Genomic DNA, 16,825 nt, shown 5'->3' on the forward strand with positions numbered 1-16,825 from the left:
ATCCTTGTAGTAACCTCTCTCTAACTGTTTAGGGTACTAAAGGTCGACAACTTCTCCGCTCAAGACTTTGCCTTCTTCAGCGTTAACGTGGCCTCTCTCTGCTCTGACATTGGTGACATTCCAGTCTCTCAGGACATACTGAACAAAGTCAAAGTGTGTGTTCTTACTCAGCCCGATTTCGCTGCCAGATCATCCGTTTTCCTCCCAAACCAGACCTTTGTCAAGAGGCGCCAAGTAACTGCCGCAAACAAATGCTCACAGGCGGGTGCCTTTTTGTTTCATGCTGTAAATCCCAAAAACAACACTCTTGGACACATTTAAGAGCATCATGATCTCAGCAGGAAATGGTGCTTGGGAACTCATTCAAGAACATTACTGCCAGCTCAACAATGGACCGTCCTGTCCCGTGGTGTTGGAGTGTTGGAGCTTATTACAGAAGTCTCGGGGAGATAGATTTCATCTCAGTGTCAACAGATCAATCCATCTCCATAGAAGCTGGTAGAGTTTTTCTTCAAGACCAGTTATCTTCTAAATACTTTGTATTGGAGTAAGGATAGCTTACAGTATCTTATCTTGTAGGGGTGTGCAAGACTCCAAAGAAAAGTGCCATTTTCAGTCCAATTTTTAGCTTTCCTCCATTCCATTTACTGGGGAATTCCTGAAATTGGGAGTCTGTGATCCAGCAGCTGTAAGTTCTGTTTACATTCCGGGAAGATCTGGCCTATTGGCAACAATGAGTGGGATCTCTTTCCATCATTTTTATGGCTTTCGGAATGGAAATGGCCACCCTTGGATGACACATTTATGACTGCAAGCCCCCCAAGTTTCAGCACGTTTTTGCATATATATATATATATATATATATATATATATATATATAGTATAGTCTCACTTATCCAACACTCACTTATCCAACACATTTTTGTAGTCAATGTTTTCAATACATCGTGATATTTTGGTGCTAAATTCGTAAATACAGTAATTACTCCATAGCGTTACTGTGTATTGAACTACTTTTTCTGTCAAATTTGTTTTATAACATGATGCTTTGGTGCTTAATTTGTAAAATCATAACCTAATTTGATGTTTAATAGGCTTTTCCTTAATCCCTCCTTATTATCCAACATATTTGCTTATCCAACATTCTGCCGGCCCGTTTATGTTGGATAAGTGAGACTCTACTGTATATGTATGTGTATATATATATATATATATATATATATATATATATATATATATGGAAGGAGGAAGACTGCTGGATTGGTGCAGGAGTACACACAAGTCAAAAAAGTAGGGCCAACTAGGGAATAGACGGGCCCTTCCACATAGCCATATAAACCAGAATATAAAGGCAGATAATCCACAATATCTGGAGTTAGTAGCTAGCACACAATCTCTTTCTTTATCAAATGCCAGGATGCCACAGAAAAACAGAAAAGCTTGTCCTGGTATATATAGGCCAGCTTTGCAAGGAGACACATGATTTGCTTTCTTTTTCTCATTGGCTCTGGCAAGGCTAATGGGGGAAAAACTCGTTTGCGGTTGCTGTTGTCATTCACGAAACAGCCGAATCTCCCAAATGTAGCCAAAAGATCCAGTTCCAGTGGTCCATTTTGGCTGAGCCTTCAGCTGCCTCCATTTTCGGTGGTCCAGCGGCCGGGTCACCGAATTTCCCCAAATCCCGTGTTGAAAAATGGAATTGTGCACATCCCTAGTATCTTGCCTGGGGAAATTTTGGCTGATAATTCTGAGGTTTGCAAAGGAGCAAGATTTGATTTAGTAGCACCATGCTGAAGAAAACGACAAGGCATATCAACCCTGTGAGCCACTTCTACTACATCACAGCTCCTTGCTCAAGTTAATCTCCTCCTCTTTCCAAAGTTTTCTCCATCCTGTCTGGTGGAATCTCCTTTGTTCAGGTGGAATCTCCTTTCCTGTAGTTTGAAGCCGTTGTTCCATTGCGTCCTAGTCTACAGGGCAGCAGAAAACAAGCTTCCTCTCTCCTCCCTATGACTTCCCCTCACATATTTGAACATGGCTATCATGTCTCCTCTCAGCCTTCTCTTCTGCAGGCTAAACATGCCCAGCTCTTTAAGCCGCTCCTCATAGGGCTTGTTCTCCAGACCTTTGATCATTTTAGTTGCCCTCCTCTGGACACATTCCAGCTTGTCAACATCTCCCTTCAACTGCGGTGTGCACAATTGGACACAATATTCCAGGTGTGGTCTGACATAATACTAATAATAATAATAATAATAATAATAATAATAATAATAATAATAATAATAATTTTATTCTTATACCCCGCCCCATCTCCCCGAAGGGACTCGGGGCGGCTTACATGGGGCCAAGCCCAAACAGAACAATAAAAAACGAAACAATAAAACCAATCAATCAGACAATAAAAGCAAGTCATAAAAAACAACATACAAGATAAAATGTTAAAATCATGGATTGGGTTCAAAGAATCTAGGCCAAAGTGCCGGGCTGTGGCGCAGCTGGCTAGTAACCAGCTGCTATAAATCACTACTGACCGAGAGGTCATGAGTTCAAAGCCCGGGTCGGGTTAAGCCTCTGACCATTAAAAAAAAATAGCCCCAGCTTGCTGTTGACCTAGCAGCCCCGAAAGACAGTTGCATCTGTCAAGTAGGGAAAATTTAGGTACGCCTTATGTGGGAGGCTAATTTAACTAATCTACAACACCATAAAACTGCTCACGAGGAAAAGAAGAGGAAGAACAGCCACCAATGGACGGTGAATCAACAGCTCCCCCTGTGGCCGGAATCGTGAAGCTGGAAAGATGTTAAAAATGCCTCTGTGTCTGTCTAAAACTGAATGTTGTTTGTCTGTTGGCATTGAATGTTTGCCATATATGTGTTCATTGTAATCCCTTCGGGGTGAGAAGGGCGGAATATAAATACTGTAAATAAATAAATAAATAAAGTGCTGAAAGTGCAAATATATCATGTCATCAGGGGAGGGTGGTTACTCAGCTATGATGGCTATAAAGTGCCATTATAATACTGGGGAAGGCATACACTGTTAATGGACAACAGGTTGATCATACAGAGATCAGTCACCAAAAGCCTCTCGGTTTATTATTTATTGATTTATTAAACTATTCCCATCCAAACCAAAATAACGAAGGTGGAGGCATTACTTTTCATTCAACCCTCGTATGAACTTCAAGTGTCCCTGTGTTTTAGTATAGCACTCTCCATCCTCACTTATCAGTCTGGCGTTCGTTTGAGTTTACCTTCCCAACAGGGAAACAGCCCGTCTCACTAAAGCGATGCATTACAGCCGTGAACATCAACACCATGAAGTTGGGATCTTGCAAAAGTTTTTCCAAGGACGTTTACGAATAAATATTTCCTCCCCGAAGAGCATTAAGGAAGAGCATCCCAGAGAGTCTCCTTTGGTTCAGCGGGCGATTGAACCCCAGATGGCTCCGTCTTCCTCCGGAGCCTCTGATGCGCAGGAGAAAGGGAGGCAAGCACTTCACCTTGATTGAGCTGTGTTTTGCCGCAGATCATCTTTAATTGAGGACGACAAGTTTCTCCCTAGCTGAGCGGGCTTTGATTCACATTTCAAAGCTTCCCTGTCAGGTGCGTCTCAGAAGATACCATTGAAGTTTGCTGCCTGTCTCAGGCAGGTTCTCCTGTTTTTCTTTTTCTTTAAAAAATATTATTTATTTATACACCGAGAGCCTACTTCACCCTGTTTAGATGGGAAACTGAGATGGAAGAGACTTCTGTTGCTTAATAGGGAATCTGCCGAGAAATATATGAGACATTTCTGTTATCCTTGGAAGAGTAAAGACAAACTGGACAAGGTTTTTGTAATAGGAGGAGGATAAGAAGAAGAAGAAGAAGGGGGTGATACAAAAATATTGTTTGGAAATACACACTTCCATGAGTAATGTTAGATCGGGTGCTGAATAGTTTATATGGGGTAGATCTGAGATTGTTATTGCAGGTATTCAGCATGGACTTTCTTCACACAACATTGAGAACGTGAACTTCGGAAAACCAAGCCAAGTTGCAGCCTGTGAGTAACATGGAAAAGGGCAACTTTGTTGGGTAGACTTAGGCCCCATCTACACTGCCATATAAAATCCAGATTATCTCCTTTGTACTGGATTATATGTCCGTGTAGAAGTGTCAGCTCACCACAGCCGCTCCTGAATGAACACACGAGACTCTCTGTGTTATCACCAGAAACTTTTACTGTAGGAAACATGAACATCAAAAAAGCCAAGAATGGGAGGCTCCGGCCAACCATCCTTTATATACCCTCCCCCTCATTTGAAAAGTCTCTTCCCGCTCAGCAAAACCCCGCGCAAATTCCCCGCCAAGTCCAGCAGCCGTTTCTTCTCCGAGTCCTGAGCCGCAGGTGTCTTATCAATGTCAGTGACCCTGAAACTCAGAGCCACATCCAGGCTCTAGTAGCAGGGTTCTGACATGGCGTCCTCCTCCCCTTCGTCCTGGAAGGAAAAGATTAACCACAACTATTGTTCTCCGCTGTCCAGAGTTCCTTTATACTTTTTTAACAGGCTGCAATGGAATACCGGGTGTACCTTTCCTAGGTCCTTGGGTAGCCTCAGCTCATAGGTCACTTCGTTTATTCTTTTTGCTACCCTGAACGGCCCTATATAGCGTGGAGCCAATTTTTTAGATGGGAACCCCAATTTCAGGTTTTTTGTGCTCAGCCAAACCAGATCCCCTTCGCCCAATTTGTCCCCCTCTCGGCGCCTACGATCGGCAAAGAGCTTGTACTTCTTTTGTGTTTCCCGCAATGCCTCCACCACGGTCTGCCACCCTTGCTTAATTTTGGCCGGCCATTCCTTGTCGGTCTGGCCCTCTCCTTCCTTCCACTCGGGTAGCCTGGGGAAAGGTGCCACCTCCTGTCCGTATACTATTTCGAATGGGGCACGACCTGTGGCCGAATGTACGGCCCCGTTAAAAGCCATCTCAGCAAACGGTAGAAGGTCCGCCCAATCATCCTGTCTATAATTGGTGTACATCCTCAAGAATTGGCACAGTGTTTGTTGGGTGCGTTCGACTCCCCCGTTGGTTGCGGGATGAAAAGCCGAGCTCAGGTTCCTTTCTGCTCCTAACAGCTGTAAGAATTTTCCCCAAAATTTTGCAGTAAATTGGACTCCCCGGTCGCTAATTATTTTGTCGGGACACCCATGTAGGCGATATACATGCTTCACATACAAATCAGCAAGTTTTTCAGCTGAGGGGAGTTTCGGCAGGGCCACAAAGTGTGCCTGTTTTGAGAATAGGTCCAATATTGTCCAAATGTATCTGTGGCCTCTGCTGGGGGGTAGTTCGCCTACAAAATCCATGGCCACGCATTCCCATGGCCTCATGGGCTCCACCACCTTCTGCAATAGCCCCTGGGGCTTCCCAGGTGGTGTTTTGCCCTCTGCACATAATTCACACTGCGTGACGTACCCCCTGGCGTCTTTCCTCATTCCGGGCCACCAGCATTGTTTGGCCAACAGTTTAATAGTCCTGGTGGGGCCTAGATGACCCGCACCCTTGTTATCGTGGCACTTCCTTAACATTTCTCGTCTTAAACATTCAGGAATATACAATTTCTTATTTACAAACACCAAATCCCCACACAATTCTCCCTTTTCCTTGTTAGTTTGTAACCATTTGTCCATTCCATACGCTCGCTTCAACTCTTCCTCCCATATTTCTCCTCCCCCCGTGGAAATGGCAGTACGTTTGTTTTCTTTGGCCGCTTGTGCTCGAGTTAGTACTGCCAGGCCCCACTGCTTATCTAGGAACAGGCTCCCTTCAGATTCCTGAATTCCTCCCCCGTGCTGAGGCATCCGAGAGAGAGCGTCAGCGAGTATGTTATGTTTCCCCTGGAAGAATCTGAGTCTGAAATCAAAACGGCTGAAATATTGGGCCCATCTAATTTGCTTCGCTGATAGTTTACGAGGGGATCTTAGATACTGTAAATTTCTATGATCAGTCCACACCTCAAACGGTGTTCCACTTCCTTCCAGAAAGTGTCTCCAGCACTCTAGTGCTTTTAGAATCGCTAAGGCTTCTCTCTCCCAAATCGGCCAGTTTTTTTCTGTATCGCTAAACTTTTTTGACAGATAGCCACATGGCTTCAGGTTCCCCCCCTCGTCTTTCTGCAGCAGAACTGCCCCATATGCCCGGTCTGACGCATCGCAATGTAGTACAAAGGCCTTAGACATATCAGGGTGCTGTAGGACAGGTTCCTCAGTAAAACGCTTTTTAAGGGCTTCGAAAGCTTCCTGGCATTCTATTGTCCATGTCAGTTTGGCCCCTGGGGCCTTCACTTTGGCTGTTTCTCCCCTGCCTTTAGTTTTTAACAAATCCGTTAATGGCAAAGTGAGGCGCGCAAAGTCCTTGATAAATGTTCTATAGAAGTTTGCGAACCCTAGGAAGGATTGCAGCTGCTTCCGTGTTTTGGGGGCTTCCCACCCCCTCACGTCTTCCACCTTCGCAGGGTCCATCGCCACTCCCTGGGAGGAAATCCTATACCCCAGAAAGTCTATCTGGTCTTTATTGAACTCGCACTTGGCAAGCTTCGCATACAGTTTCGCTTCCCTCAACTTTTGTAGGACTTCCCTGACTAGTTCTACGTGTTGTTCCTTAGTTCGAGACATTATCAATATGTCATCTAAAAAAATAAAGACTCCCTTGTACAACAATGGATGCAATACTTCGTTGATTAATTGCATGAACGCGGCCCCTCCCCCGCACAAACCGAAGGGGAGCACACGATAATTGAATAATCCGAATGCGCAGGAGAAGGCCGTCTTCCACCTGTCCTCTGGTTTGATCTGCAATTTATGGTAGGCCTCAATTAAGTCCAATTTAGTGAATATCTGTCCTTCCGATAACTGGGCGATCAAGTCCTTCACTAAGGGTAGGGGGTATTTATTTACAGTACTGATTGCATTTAGGCCCCTGTAGTCAATGCAGAGCCTCAGCGTTTGGTCCTTTTTCCGCCTGAACAACACAGGCGCCCCTAGAGGGGAATTTGAAGGCTCTATGAAACCCCTCGCTAGGTTTTTATGAATGTATTTTCTCAGTTCCTCCTTTTCCCTAGCTGACATCGGGTATATTTTTGCCTTGGGAAGCTCTGCTCCTGGGACTAGCTCTATTTTCACTTCAACTCTCCGCTTCGGTGGGAAATTGTCTGCTTCCTTCTCATCAAACACGTCCACAAAATCCCGATACTCTGGGGGTAATTTATCTGCCAGTTCTGCTATTCTGATAGAGTCTTCCTCCCCCCTTTTCCCTGGCTCCCTCTCAACTTCCTGGCTCCCTTCTTCCAAATTCATCCTGAAGATCATGCTCTTATCCTCCCAGTTGATTTGCGGGTTGGCCTGCCCCAGCCACGGCATGCCTAGTATAACATTATAGCTGGCTATTTGTGATATCACAAATGACACCTTTCCTTCCCAACTCCCTATCTTACACTTTACATCTTCGGCACTGTACTTAGCTAACGATCCCGATGCTGTGGATCCGTCCAACTGCGAAAAAGCTATTGGGGATTCTAGGTTCGTTCTTTCGCATCCCAATCCCTCGGCTAATTCAGGGGAGATGATGTTCCTGGAACATCCACAATCCACAAATGCTTTGCAGGTTGCTTGTTTGCTGCCATTTTCAAGCTGAATGGGGACCACTATCATAGCTTTGTCCTGACTTACCAACCCCCCCGAGTGGTGCCTCATCGGTGGTTCTTCCTCGGCGCGTTTTCCTGCCACGGCTCTGGGTTTGGGCTGGCCTCCGCCTTCCCCTTTTCTCTGCCAGCACTCGGCAGCCCTGTGGCCCAACCGGCCGCACACGAAGCAGCCACTCCTGCTGGCGCTCACGTTCCCTGTCGGCTCCGTTCTCCTCCCGGCTGGGGTTGATCCCTCCTTCCGGCTCCCCTCTTTCATCTGCGGCCGCTGCTGTAGCCCTCCTCGGTGCCTCCTCGCCTGGGCCAGCGATGTCTCGACGCGCCCCGCCAGCTGAATCCATCCGCGCAGTGTGTCAGGCTCATCACGATGCACCGCCCAGGAGAGGATCTCCCGCCTGAGACCCTCTTTGAAGAGTTCTATCTTTGTTACTGCAGACCATTCCGGCACCTTTTCGGCGAGGCATTGGAACTCCTCCGCATACTCAGATACCGACCTCTGCCCCTGGGAGACGGTCTTCAACTTCTCCCTCGCCCGGATCTGCTCCAGTGGATCTCGGAAACGGGTCTCCAGGGCCCCCATAAAGCGTCGGAGTGACCCCAGACATGGGTCGCGCCGCGCGTGCAGCTGAACGTACCAGCTGGCCGCTCCCCTCTTCAACACTGCACCAATGGCCCGTATCCGGCTGGATTCCGTTCTAAAAGTGTGAGCATTGTCCTCCATATAGCCCCTCACCGTGGTCAGGAAAAAATCCAGTTCAGAGGACTCTCCCCCAAACTCGATCCTTAGATCCTCTCGTCTCGGTAGGGGTCCCTGTGGTGGCAATCCCCAATTCTCCGCCCGTCGCAAGCCCCCTTGCGGACCAGTGGGCCCCGCTGCTGCTTCTCTTGGCCCTGTGCCATGCCCGGCATTCGCCAGGGGCACCAGGGTCTCAGCTGGGAGCGTAGCTGGGATTCTCGGAGGTTTTTCCCCTTCGTCGTCACTCTCCTCCACCCGCGTCAGGCTTGTTTGGGTCTTGGGCCGGGCGCCGGGCTCCTTTCGCATTTCCCTTCCCTTCGGTGCTGGGAGGTCTGCAAAGCCCTGGCTGCTTCCCACGCTCACGTCCCACATTGAGCCAGCCCGAAGTTCCCTTCCTCTCTCTGGCTCCGCCAAAAACGCCAGGCGCTCCATCGCCCTCGACATCACTGCCAGGGTGGTCTCCATCGCCGACATCCTCTCCTCCAGAAACACCATCCTTTGTGGGCCTGGGGAAGGTGAACCTTCCTCTCCTCCGGTGCTGTCTCCCCGCACCACTCCACGCCTCTGGGTTACCCCATTTGGCTGGGCATAAGCGGTGGATGACGCCAGGGCCGCCAGCTGGTGGAACTCAGCGTCCGGCTCGGGAGTGGCCCTTTCCGACCTTCCTCCTCCTGCGCCCAAGAGCTCTTCATCCTCCACTTGCATGTTACACCTCACCGCTACAGCGGGATGGTGTCCGTATTCTTGGCTTAGTGTCAGCTCACCACAGCCGCTCCTGAATGAACACACGAGACTCTCTGTGTTATCACCAGAAACTTTTACTGTAGGAAACATGAACATCAAAAAAGCCAAGAATGGGAGGCTCCGGCCAACCATCCTTTATATACCCTCCCCCTCATTTGAAAAGTCTCTTCCCGCTCAGCAAAACCCCGCGCAAATTCCCCGCCAAGTCCAGCAGCCGTTTCTTCTCCGAGTCCTGAGCCGCAGGTGTCTTATCAATGTCAGTGACCCTGAAACTCAGAGCCACATCCAGGCTCTAGTAGCAGGGTTCTGACATAGAAGGATTTGTGGTTGCAGAGATATAGCGACTTCAAATCAGGTCCATCTTTTTGAAACGCCCTGTACTTTTACTACCATCTCATCTCTTCATAATGATAACCCAGAACAAAAAGACCGAAAGAGTAAATCTTTAAAAGCTATTAAAAACATTAATTATCCAATAGTAATTTGCCATTGCATGCTACTTGTTGCCAAACAGCAGGCATTAAATGCAAAGCTTTTTAACCTTGATAATGATATCAATGAGTCATTGTCACTTAGTGTCAAATATTAATGGCATTGCACACTAGTGTCATACACAGATGATAATAATAATAATAATAATAATAATAATAATAATTGGCAGAATATGTAAAGCAAAGTGAAGAACCTGCTTTGATTGAAGTCAAAAATCAGAAGGTCCTCAAAGCACAGCAGACAAAAAACCAATACAAGAAAACCGCACTACAAACTAGAGCTGACAACTGGCACAACAAAACATTGCATGGAAAGTTCTTTGACAAAATTGAAGGAAAAGCTGATAAGGAGAAGACCTGGCTCTGGCTCACGAATGGGACCCTGAAGAAGGAGACAGAAGGCCTGATCCTTGCAGCCCAGGAGCAAGCCATCAGGACAAAGGCAATTCAGGCCAAGATGGAAAAATCAGCTGATGACCCAAAATGCAGACTGTGCAAGGAAACTGACGAAACCATTGATCATATCCTCAGCTTCTGTAAGAAAATCACACAGACAGACTACAAACAGAGGCACAACTATGTGGCCCAAATGATTCATTGGAACTTATGCCTCAAGTACCACCTCCCAGCAGTAAGGAACTGGTGGGATCACAAACCTGCAAGAGTATTGGAAAACGAGTATTGGAAAAGGTCTGATACTATAATCCACAATGAGAACTCGATAGCTCTCCCAAGAAATCAAAGTCCATGAAGTTAAACAGGGAAACAAGGCTGGCAGATAACAGAGTTCTATTCACTGGAAATGCTTCATAGCAATCAAGGCAGCAAAGTTGTTAAAACTGAGGCAAACTTGAAAAAAGGAACAAGGAATAACATCTGAAGTAAAGTCAAGATCTACTCGAGAGTCACGGCACAGCATGGCCCGACTGAAACTGTAAAACTTGGCTTGGAAACAGGAGCTAGAAACGGAGAAACCTCTCTCCAAAAAGCAACGTTGACACCGCAAAGAAATCTACCAAACAAAAGACTTTTAACAGATTCTGAGCTGTTCAGAATTTGGGGAGTACAAACTCCCAAAACTTTCCCAAGGGAACGCTACCCATTATCCCATCTATTTGCCAGTCTCTGGCTGCGGCGGATTTCCTGTTTTGCACTTCTTTCTCTAGTCACAAAATCTCTACGATTAAACACCCCGTTCCCAGGCGTTTCTTCCACATCTGGCCCTATCTGCGAGGGAGGACTAGAAGAATCCTCTCCAATTAACAAATCTCCAGAGTCAATATGTTCAGGCACCTGCAGCTGTAATGGCCCCTCCGTGGAGGGTGCAATGTCAGTAAATTCCTCATCATTATCTGTGTCAAAGTGCAGGTCCCAAAACACTGCAGGCCTTGGTGCCCTGGCTGGCTGGGACCTAGCTGGCTGGGGCCTAACACTGTCTGTCCAAACAGCATGAATTTTTGCCGTATATGTGTACTGTGATCCGTCTTGAGTCCCTTTGGTGAGATAGGGCAGAATATAAATAAAGTGTTGTTGGGTTGTTGTGTGTTTTCTGGGCAGTATGGCCATGTCCCAGAAGTATTATCTCCTGACGTTTCACCCACATCTATGGCACATCCTCAGAGGTTGTGAGGTATATTATTATTATTATTATTATTATTATTATTAGAGCCCCAAAGCCAAAGATATGATACAAAACTAGAGACTTATTTTAGCCGTTGAGCTTACCTAATTGGTATTTACTACGGTTCCTTAACTGTTAGATCCAGAACTGCTCAACAAAGCCTAATTAGCTCTTTAAACCCATTTATGTGCCACATTAAATCTTGCTCTTGTCACATTCAAAATTTGTTCAAACCCTAATAATATTCAAGATCATGTACTTGCACTGAAAGACAACATGTGTTGGCGTCATAATGAATATTTTAATCTGGGCAATTCATTAGGAGCCTAACAACTTTTTATTTATTTATCTAGGTGAGTCATTTATCTTCCCAGCAAGATTTATGAGACAGTTTGATTAAAAGTGTAGGAAAACCTGGAGCTAGTTATTTATTTTGTATTTATTTCTAGGTTGTTAATTCAGTAAAAATTTGGTCACCAAGTCACATTTATTTCAATGAAGTAAACTGATCTGCCATCCAGTAACAAATGTTTTGCTTCAGATATGGGCAAATATTTAATTTGAATGTGGGAGAATGATAGGCTATAATTTACAAAAAAAAAATGTCTGCAGATGAAAATGATAAACAAACTAGCCTTGGCAAAGAATTTTATTACCTTTTTGAATGTGAACCATAAACATGTTATTGGCAGCCTCGAGCTCAAAATCATGTACAGAATTGATGAAAATACAATCTTAGAAAAACAACAGAGGATCACGCCAAAGACTTATCCAAATATAGCTTTTCATAGAAGTCTACCAGTTGCCTTTGGGAATTCCAATAATGGGATACGAATGAAACAACACACTTCTACTTGTACTTCCCAGCAACAGGCTCACAATCTATTTCATTATATGTTCTATGTACAATTTTGTAATCCTATGGTAGGAACATCTCATGGCAGAAGAAATAAGTCAGTGTTACCTACTCATATCCAAAACTGGGAATGCCTCTACACCAGGGGTTCTTTTTCAGCTATAAAGCCCTTTTTGAAGCAAAGGTTTCTCATGAAGTCCCAAGAAATGTTATATTATATATTACTAGCTGTGCCCGGCCACGCGTTGCTGTGCCGAAGTCTGGTGGTATGGGAAATAAAGTATTGAGGAATTGGTGGTAGTTAAGATAAAGGGTAAAGGTTTTCCCCTGACATTAAGTCCATTATAAATGGGTTATATAGCTGTGTGGAAGGGCCTTGAGTCTACACTGCCATATAATCCAGTTCAAATCAGATAATCTGTATTTTATAGGCAGTGTGGAAGAGGCCTAAGTGAGGCCTAACTCTGCCTGTCCTCTGGGCTTGGGTTGCTAGGAGACCAAGTGGGCGGAGCTTAGCCTTCTAACTGGCAGCAATTGGATAAAAACAATTATTCCTCTCCCTCTAATTAGGACTTTATTTTTCTTTTCTTTTTGTTGTATGAACGTAGAGGCATGGATGAGGGGTTGTGCTGCCAAGTTTAGTGTTTCTGGGATGTGTAGTTTTGTTGTTTTGTCCTAGGCCGAAATTTCATTACCCTTTTATATATATAGATACATATATTATATAATGTATGGGCAAACCTTTGGAAACAGGCGTCGCATTGTGTTTTAAAATTTGAGATATGGGCCGGGTCAGTGGCAGATGGATGGAGAGTGTGTGAATGAAGTGAAAAAAATTGAACATATACCTATGTGCACTAATAATAATAATAATAATAATAATAATAATAATAATAATTAGTGCACATAGGTATATGTTCAATTTTAATTATTATTATAATAATTATATGCTTTATATCAGTGATTCCCAAAGTGGGCACTACCGTCCCCTTGTGGGCGCTGCAGCAATCCAGGGGAGCGGTGATGCCCAAAAGTTCTTGTTCCTCACCAAACTCAGGATTCCAGATCCTTCATTTGTAGAGTTGTAGTCCTCTGATCTGGTCTGGTAACTTAGATAAGGAGGAGTCATGTTGGTTATGAAATGATGTGGCTTTTTCTGCAGCCTGTTGTGACTCAGCTGGAACCTCAGATTGACTCTGATGGGGATGATGGGATTCAGGTTCAAAATCAGGTTCAAAATGTCCCTGTTGTAGAAGATGAGGAACAGGGAGTGCAAGTTCATTTTCCCACAGCAAGGAATGATGTTGATGATACTGAAACTAGTCAGGTGCAAATTGACTTGGAAAAGGAGGACAGTTCTCAGTCTGATAATGAGGCTCAGCAAACTAACGAGCAGGCTGACCTTGACGAGACAGTTTCCTTAGATCGAGCTGACCGTTTGGAATTCAGGGTTTGGAGGAGTGTGATAATAGCAAACAAGAGGGAGGTTAGAGGCCAGAGAAATGCTTTCATGCTTTGCAAAGGGTATTAAAGCAGTGTGTTTGGAAACAAACCTTTGTCAAAGCAACTTTCGTTCAACCAAGAAGCAAACTCTCATTTTCCTGGATTATCTTGCAGCTTTTGTGTTCATGTTCATGGGACTTTGTCATGCTCTATTGGGACTTTGTTTATTCCTTGTGATTTCCCGCCTTTATTTTGTAACGATCTTTTGGAACTTTACTTTTGCTTTTAAAAAACTTTTTATCTTCTATTTTCTAATAAACTAAAAAAGACTTCAACCTGTGTGCAGTTTGGTGTATAACAGCAAGGTGAAGCTAACCTTGTCAGAGTAATTAGCAGCGCAGCAGTAGTTGGATGGAGTCAGTGGAACGCAGAACGAAGAGACACCCAGAGACTTTGGTAAAACTATATACAAGTTTTACTGTAAGCAGTAATAATCAAGACAAACAGACTTGCAGACAAACACAGGACTTGACTCTCACTCTAGGCAGACAGAACTCAACTCAACCCAGAACTGAACTGATGCAATCAGTAAAGCACACACACTTGTGTCTGGACACTCCCTGGTTCCAGCCACACATCAAGGTCATCACAGCTTCTTAGTAATTAACTCTTTCCAGACTATAGTACACTCTGGATGATGCAATCAGTATGCAATACAGGCAAGACACAAATTTCATTTAAACACTATCAATACACAAATCCCACATTAACAAACCCGAGGTGCGACACAGCCATTGCTGCTCACCCTAAAGTACTACTACTAACAGGATTTTGCTGTGCTATAAATGTGTATATGAACGCTCGGAAAATTACTGTTTGGAACGAAATGCTAATAAGCTCATTTCGGATCCCTCTTGTGAACCTGCCGAGTGCGAACTACTTAGCACTAAGTGATCAGAGGCCTTCTGCCAGGACTCAACATGGGCCTTGGGTTATCACCAGCTCCATAGACAAGTGTGTCGCATGTTGTCATTCATCCTGAGATATCCATTTGTCTAAAAGCAATTAAAGCTTAATTGCTGCATAACCTGAATAATTTAGAAAGGCAAATGAGTAGAGCAGGCAAACAAGTGTGTGTTCATTAATTTCTTTGTTATCACCATCTGTTTAATTAAAAAACTACTTTTCCTGAATGAGAGTTTACTATCTAAATGTTTTCTTAATTGAAAATATCTGCAGCAAGAGGGGTCAGCAGCCAGTGCAATATATTTGAGCTTGTACATAAACGATGAGGGCAACACACTTCCTCAATTCCATTAGGGAAATAATGGCCAAAATGTCAAAAAGGCTAATACACTATGTAACAAAATTTGAATTTTTTTCTGTTCCTGGTTGGAAAGTGTTATTCCTTTTTAATTGTGCTATACTTATTTCGAAAGTAGTTGTTATACTTCAGGAACTTTGTTTTTGTAGTCGCCACAAACTGCCACAAACTATGCTGAATTGGTTGAGACTCGATGAGATATTCATTGGAAAACGAGAGCAAAATGTGCTGCAGGATGTCCCTCCCACAAGAATAAAGTTTTTGCAGTTTAGTAAATGTTTTCCATGTTGTTATGATAGAACCAATTAGGAAACAACATCTATAACCCAGGAACAAAAATTGTGTTACATAGTGATACAGTATAGTCTCGCTTATCCAACGTAAACTGGCCGGCGGAACCAGTTTACGAATATAAGAGAATAAGCGATAAGTGAATATGTTGGATAATAAGGAGAGATTAAGGAAAAGCCTATTAAACATCAAATTAGGTTATGATTTTACAAATTAAGCACCAAAACATCATGTTTAACAACGAATTTGACAGAAAAAGTAGTTCAATACGTAGTAATGTTATGTAGTAATCACTGTATTTACGAATTTAGTACCAAAATATCACGATATATTGAAAACATTAACTACAAAAATGTGTTGGATAAACCAGAACATTGGATAAGCGAGTGTTGGATAAGTGAGACTCTACTGTATTTACCTACTGCTGAGATCTTGCATTGAGAGGTAGGACACGATTATGGAACTCCACAGTTTAACTACATCCTCAACCTATGAAAGTTGAATGAAAAATAATGCCTCCACCTTCGTTATTCGGTTTTGATGGAAATAATTTGATAAATCAAACGCATAAATAATCCTTAGAATGTGCTCTTTAACTACCACTATTCACTTTTCCACATCATCACCAGACAACTGGATACATTTTTGCCAATGATGAGCAAGTTTTCTGAAGCTGTCACGGAAGAAGTCAACACTCTGTTTCCGCAACCGGCGTCTCACAGGACCCATCGTGCACAGATCTTCCGAGAGCCAAGCAAAGCAATAATGTGTCCCATACGTTCTTGTGAAATGCCGATTATGCTTGAAATTTCTCTCTGAGTGATACAACGATCGTCCCGAATCAATCTGTCAACCTTTTCTTGTGAAACTTGGTGGTTTCTGTCACAGGACGCCCAACTCTTTATTTTGAAGAGTTGTAGTGCAACACATCGGGGAGCATTAGGCTGAAGAAAATTACCTTAATGGTCCACAACTACCACTTAAGCATTCTAATAGCCATAAATGTCGCAGGGTTTTCTTAGACAAAGAATACTCAGTTCCTTCCTCTGAAATACAAGGGCTGACCCTGTTTTGCTTCCAAGATCAGGTATAATTTATTTATTTATTTATTTACATTACTTTTACCCCGCCTTTCTCTCCTAGGACACTCAAAGCGGCTTACAGTAAATAGGCAAAAATCCAATGCCTAAAAACAATGTAAAAACAACAATTCATATAAAACAATCTACAAAACAACAGTTCATATAAGACAGATACCATTACAAAAAATACAAAATTACAAAACACATTATATAAAAATTTTAAGATTGTCCAAGATTAAAATCCATTCATCCAGAATCCTCAAGTCTTCGTACAGGTCATGTAAAGTCCATGTTCTCATTCATTAAAAGCTTGTGTGCACAACCATGTCTTTAAGGCTTTCCTGAAGCCTAGGAGAGTGTTCCACAGCCGAGGAGCCACCACCGAGAAGGCCCTGTCCCTCGTTCCCACCAGCCTTACCTGCGAGGCTGGTGGGACCAAGAGCAGGGCCTCCCCCGATGATCTAAGAGTTCTAGAAGGCTCATAGGGGGAGATACGTTCGGACAGGTAAGATGGGCCAGAACCATTAGGGCTTTGTAGGTCAAAACCAGCA

At 43.9% G+C, this 16,825-nt stretch overlaps 1 protein-coding gene across 1 annotated transcript; it reads right to left on the minus strand.

The window, feature by feature from the left end:
* Positions 1-4,208: 4,208 nt before the first annotated feature.
* Positions 4,209-9,483, minus strand: LOC134294092 (uncharacterized). Its single transcript, XM_062963992.1, has 2 exons — positions 7,715-9,483; positions 4,209-4,486 (listed from the first exon to the last, which is right to left on the minus strand). The coding sequence occupies exons 1-2, from the start codon at positions 9,296-9,298 to the stop codon at positions 4,445-4,447; spliced, it is 1,626 nt and encodes a 541-aa protein (XP_062820062.1). The 5' UTR covers positions 9,299-9,483; the 3' UTR covers positions 4,209-4,444.
* Between the last annotated feature and the right edge of the window lie 7,342 nt (positions 9,484-16,825).

The sequence above is a fragment of the Anolis carolinensis genome, unplaced genomic scaffold (assembly GCF_035594765.1).
Source record: "Anolis carolinensis isolate JA03-04 unplaced genomic scaffold, rAnoCar3.1.pri scaffold_12, whole genome shotgun sequence".
Taxonomy (NCBI): domain Eukaryota; kingdom Metazoa; phylum Chordata; class Lepidosauria; order Squamata; family Dactyloidae; genus Anolis; species Anolis carolinensis.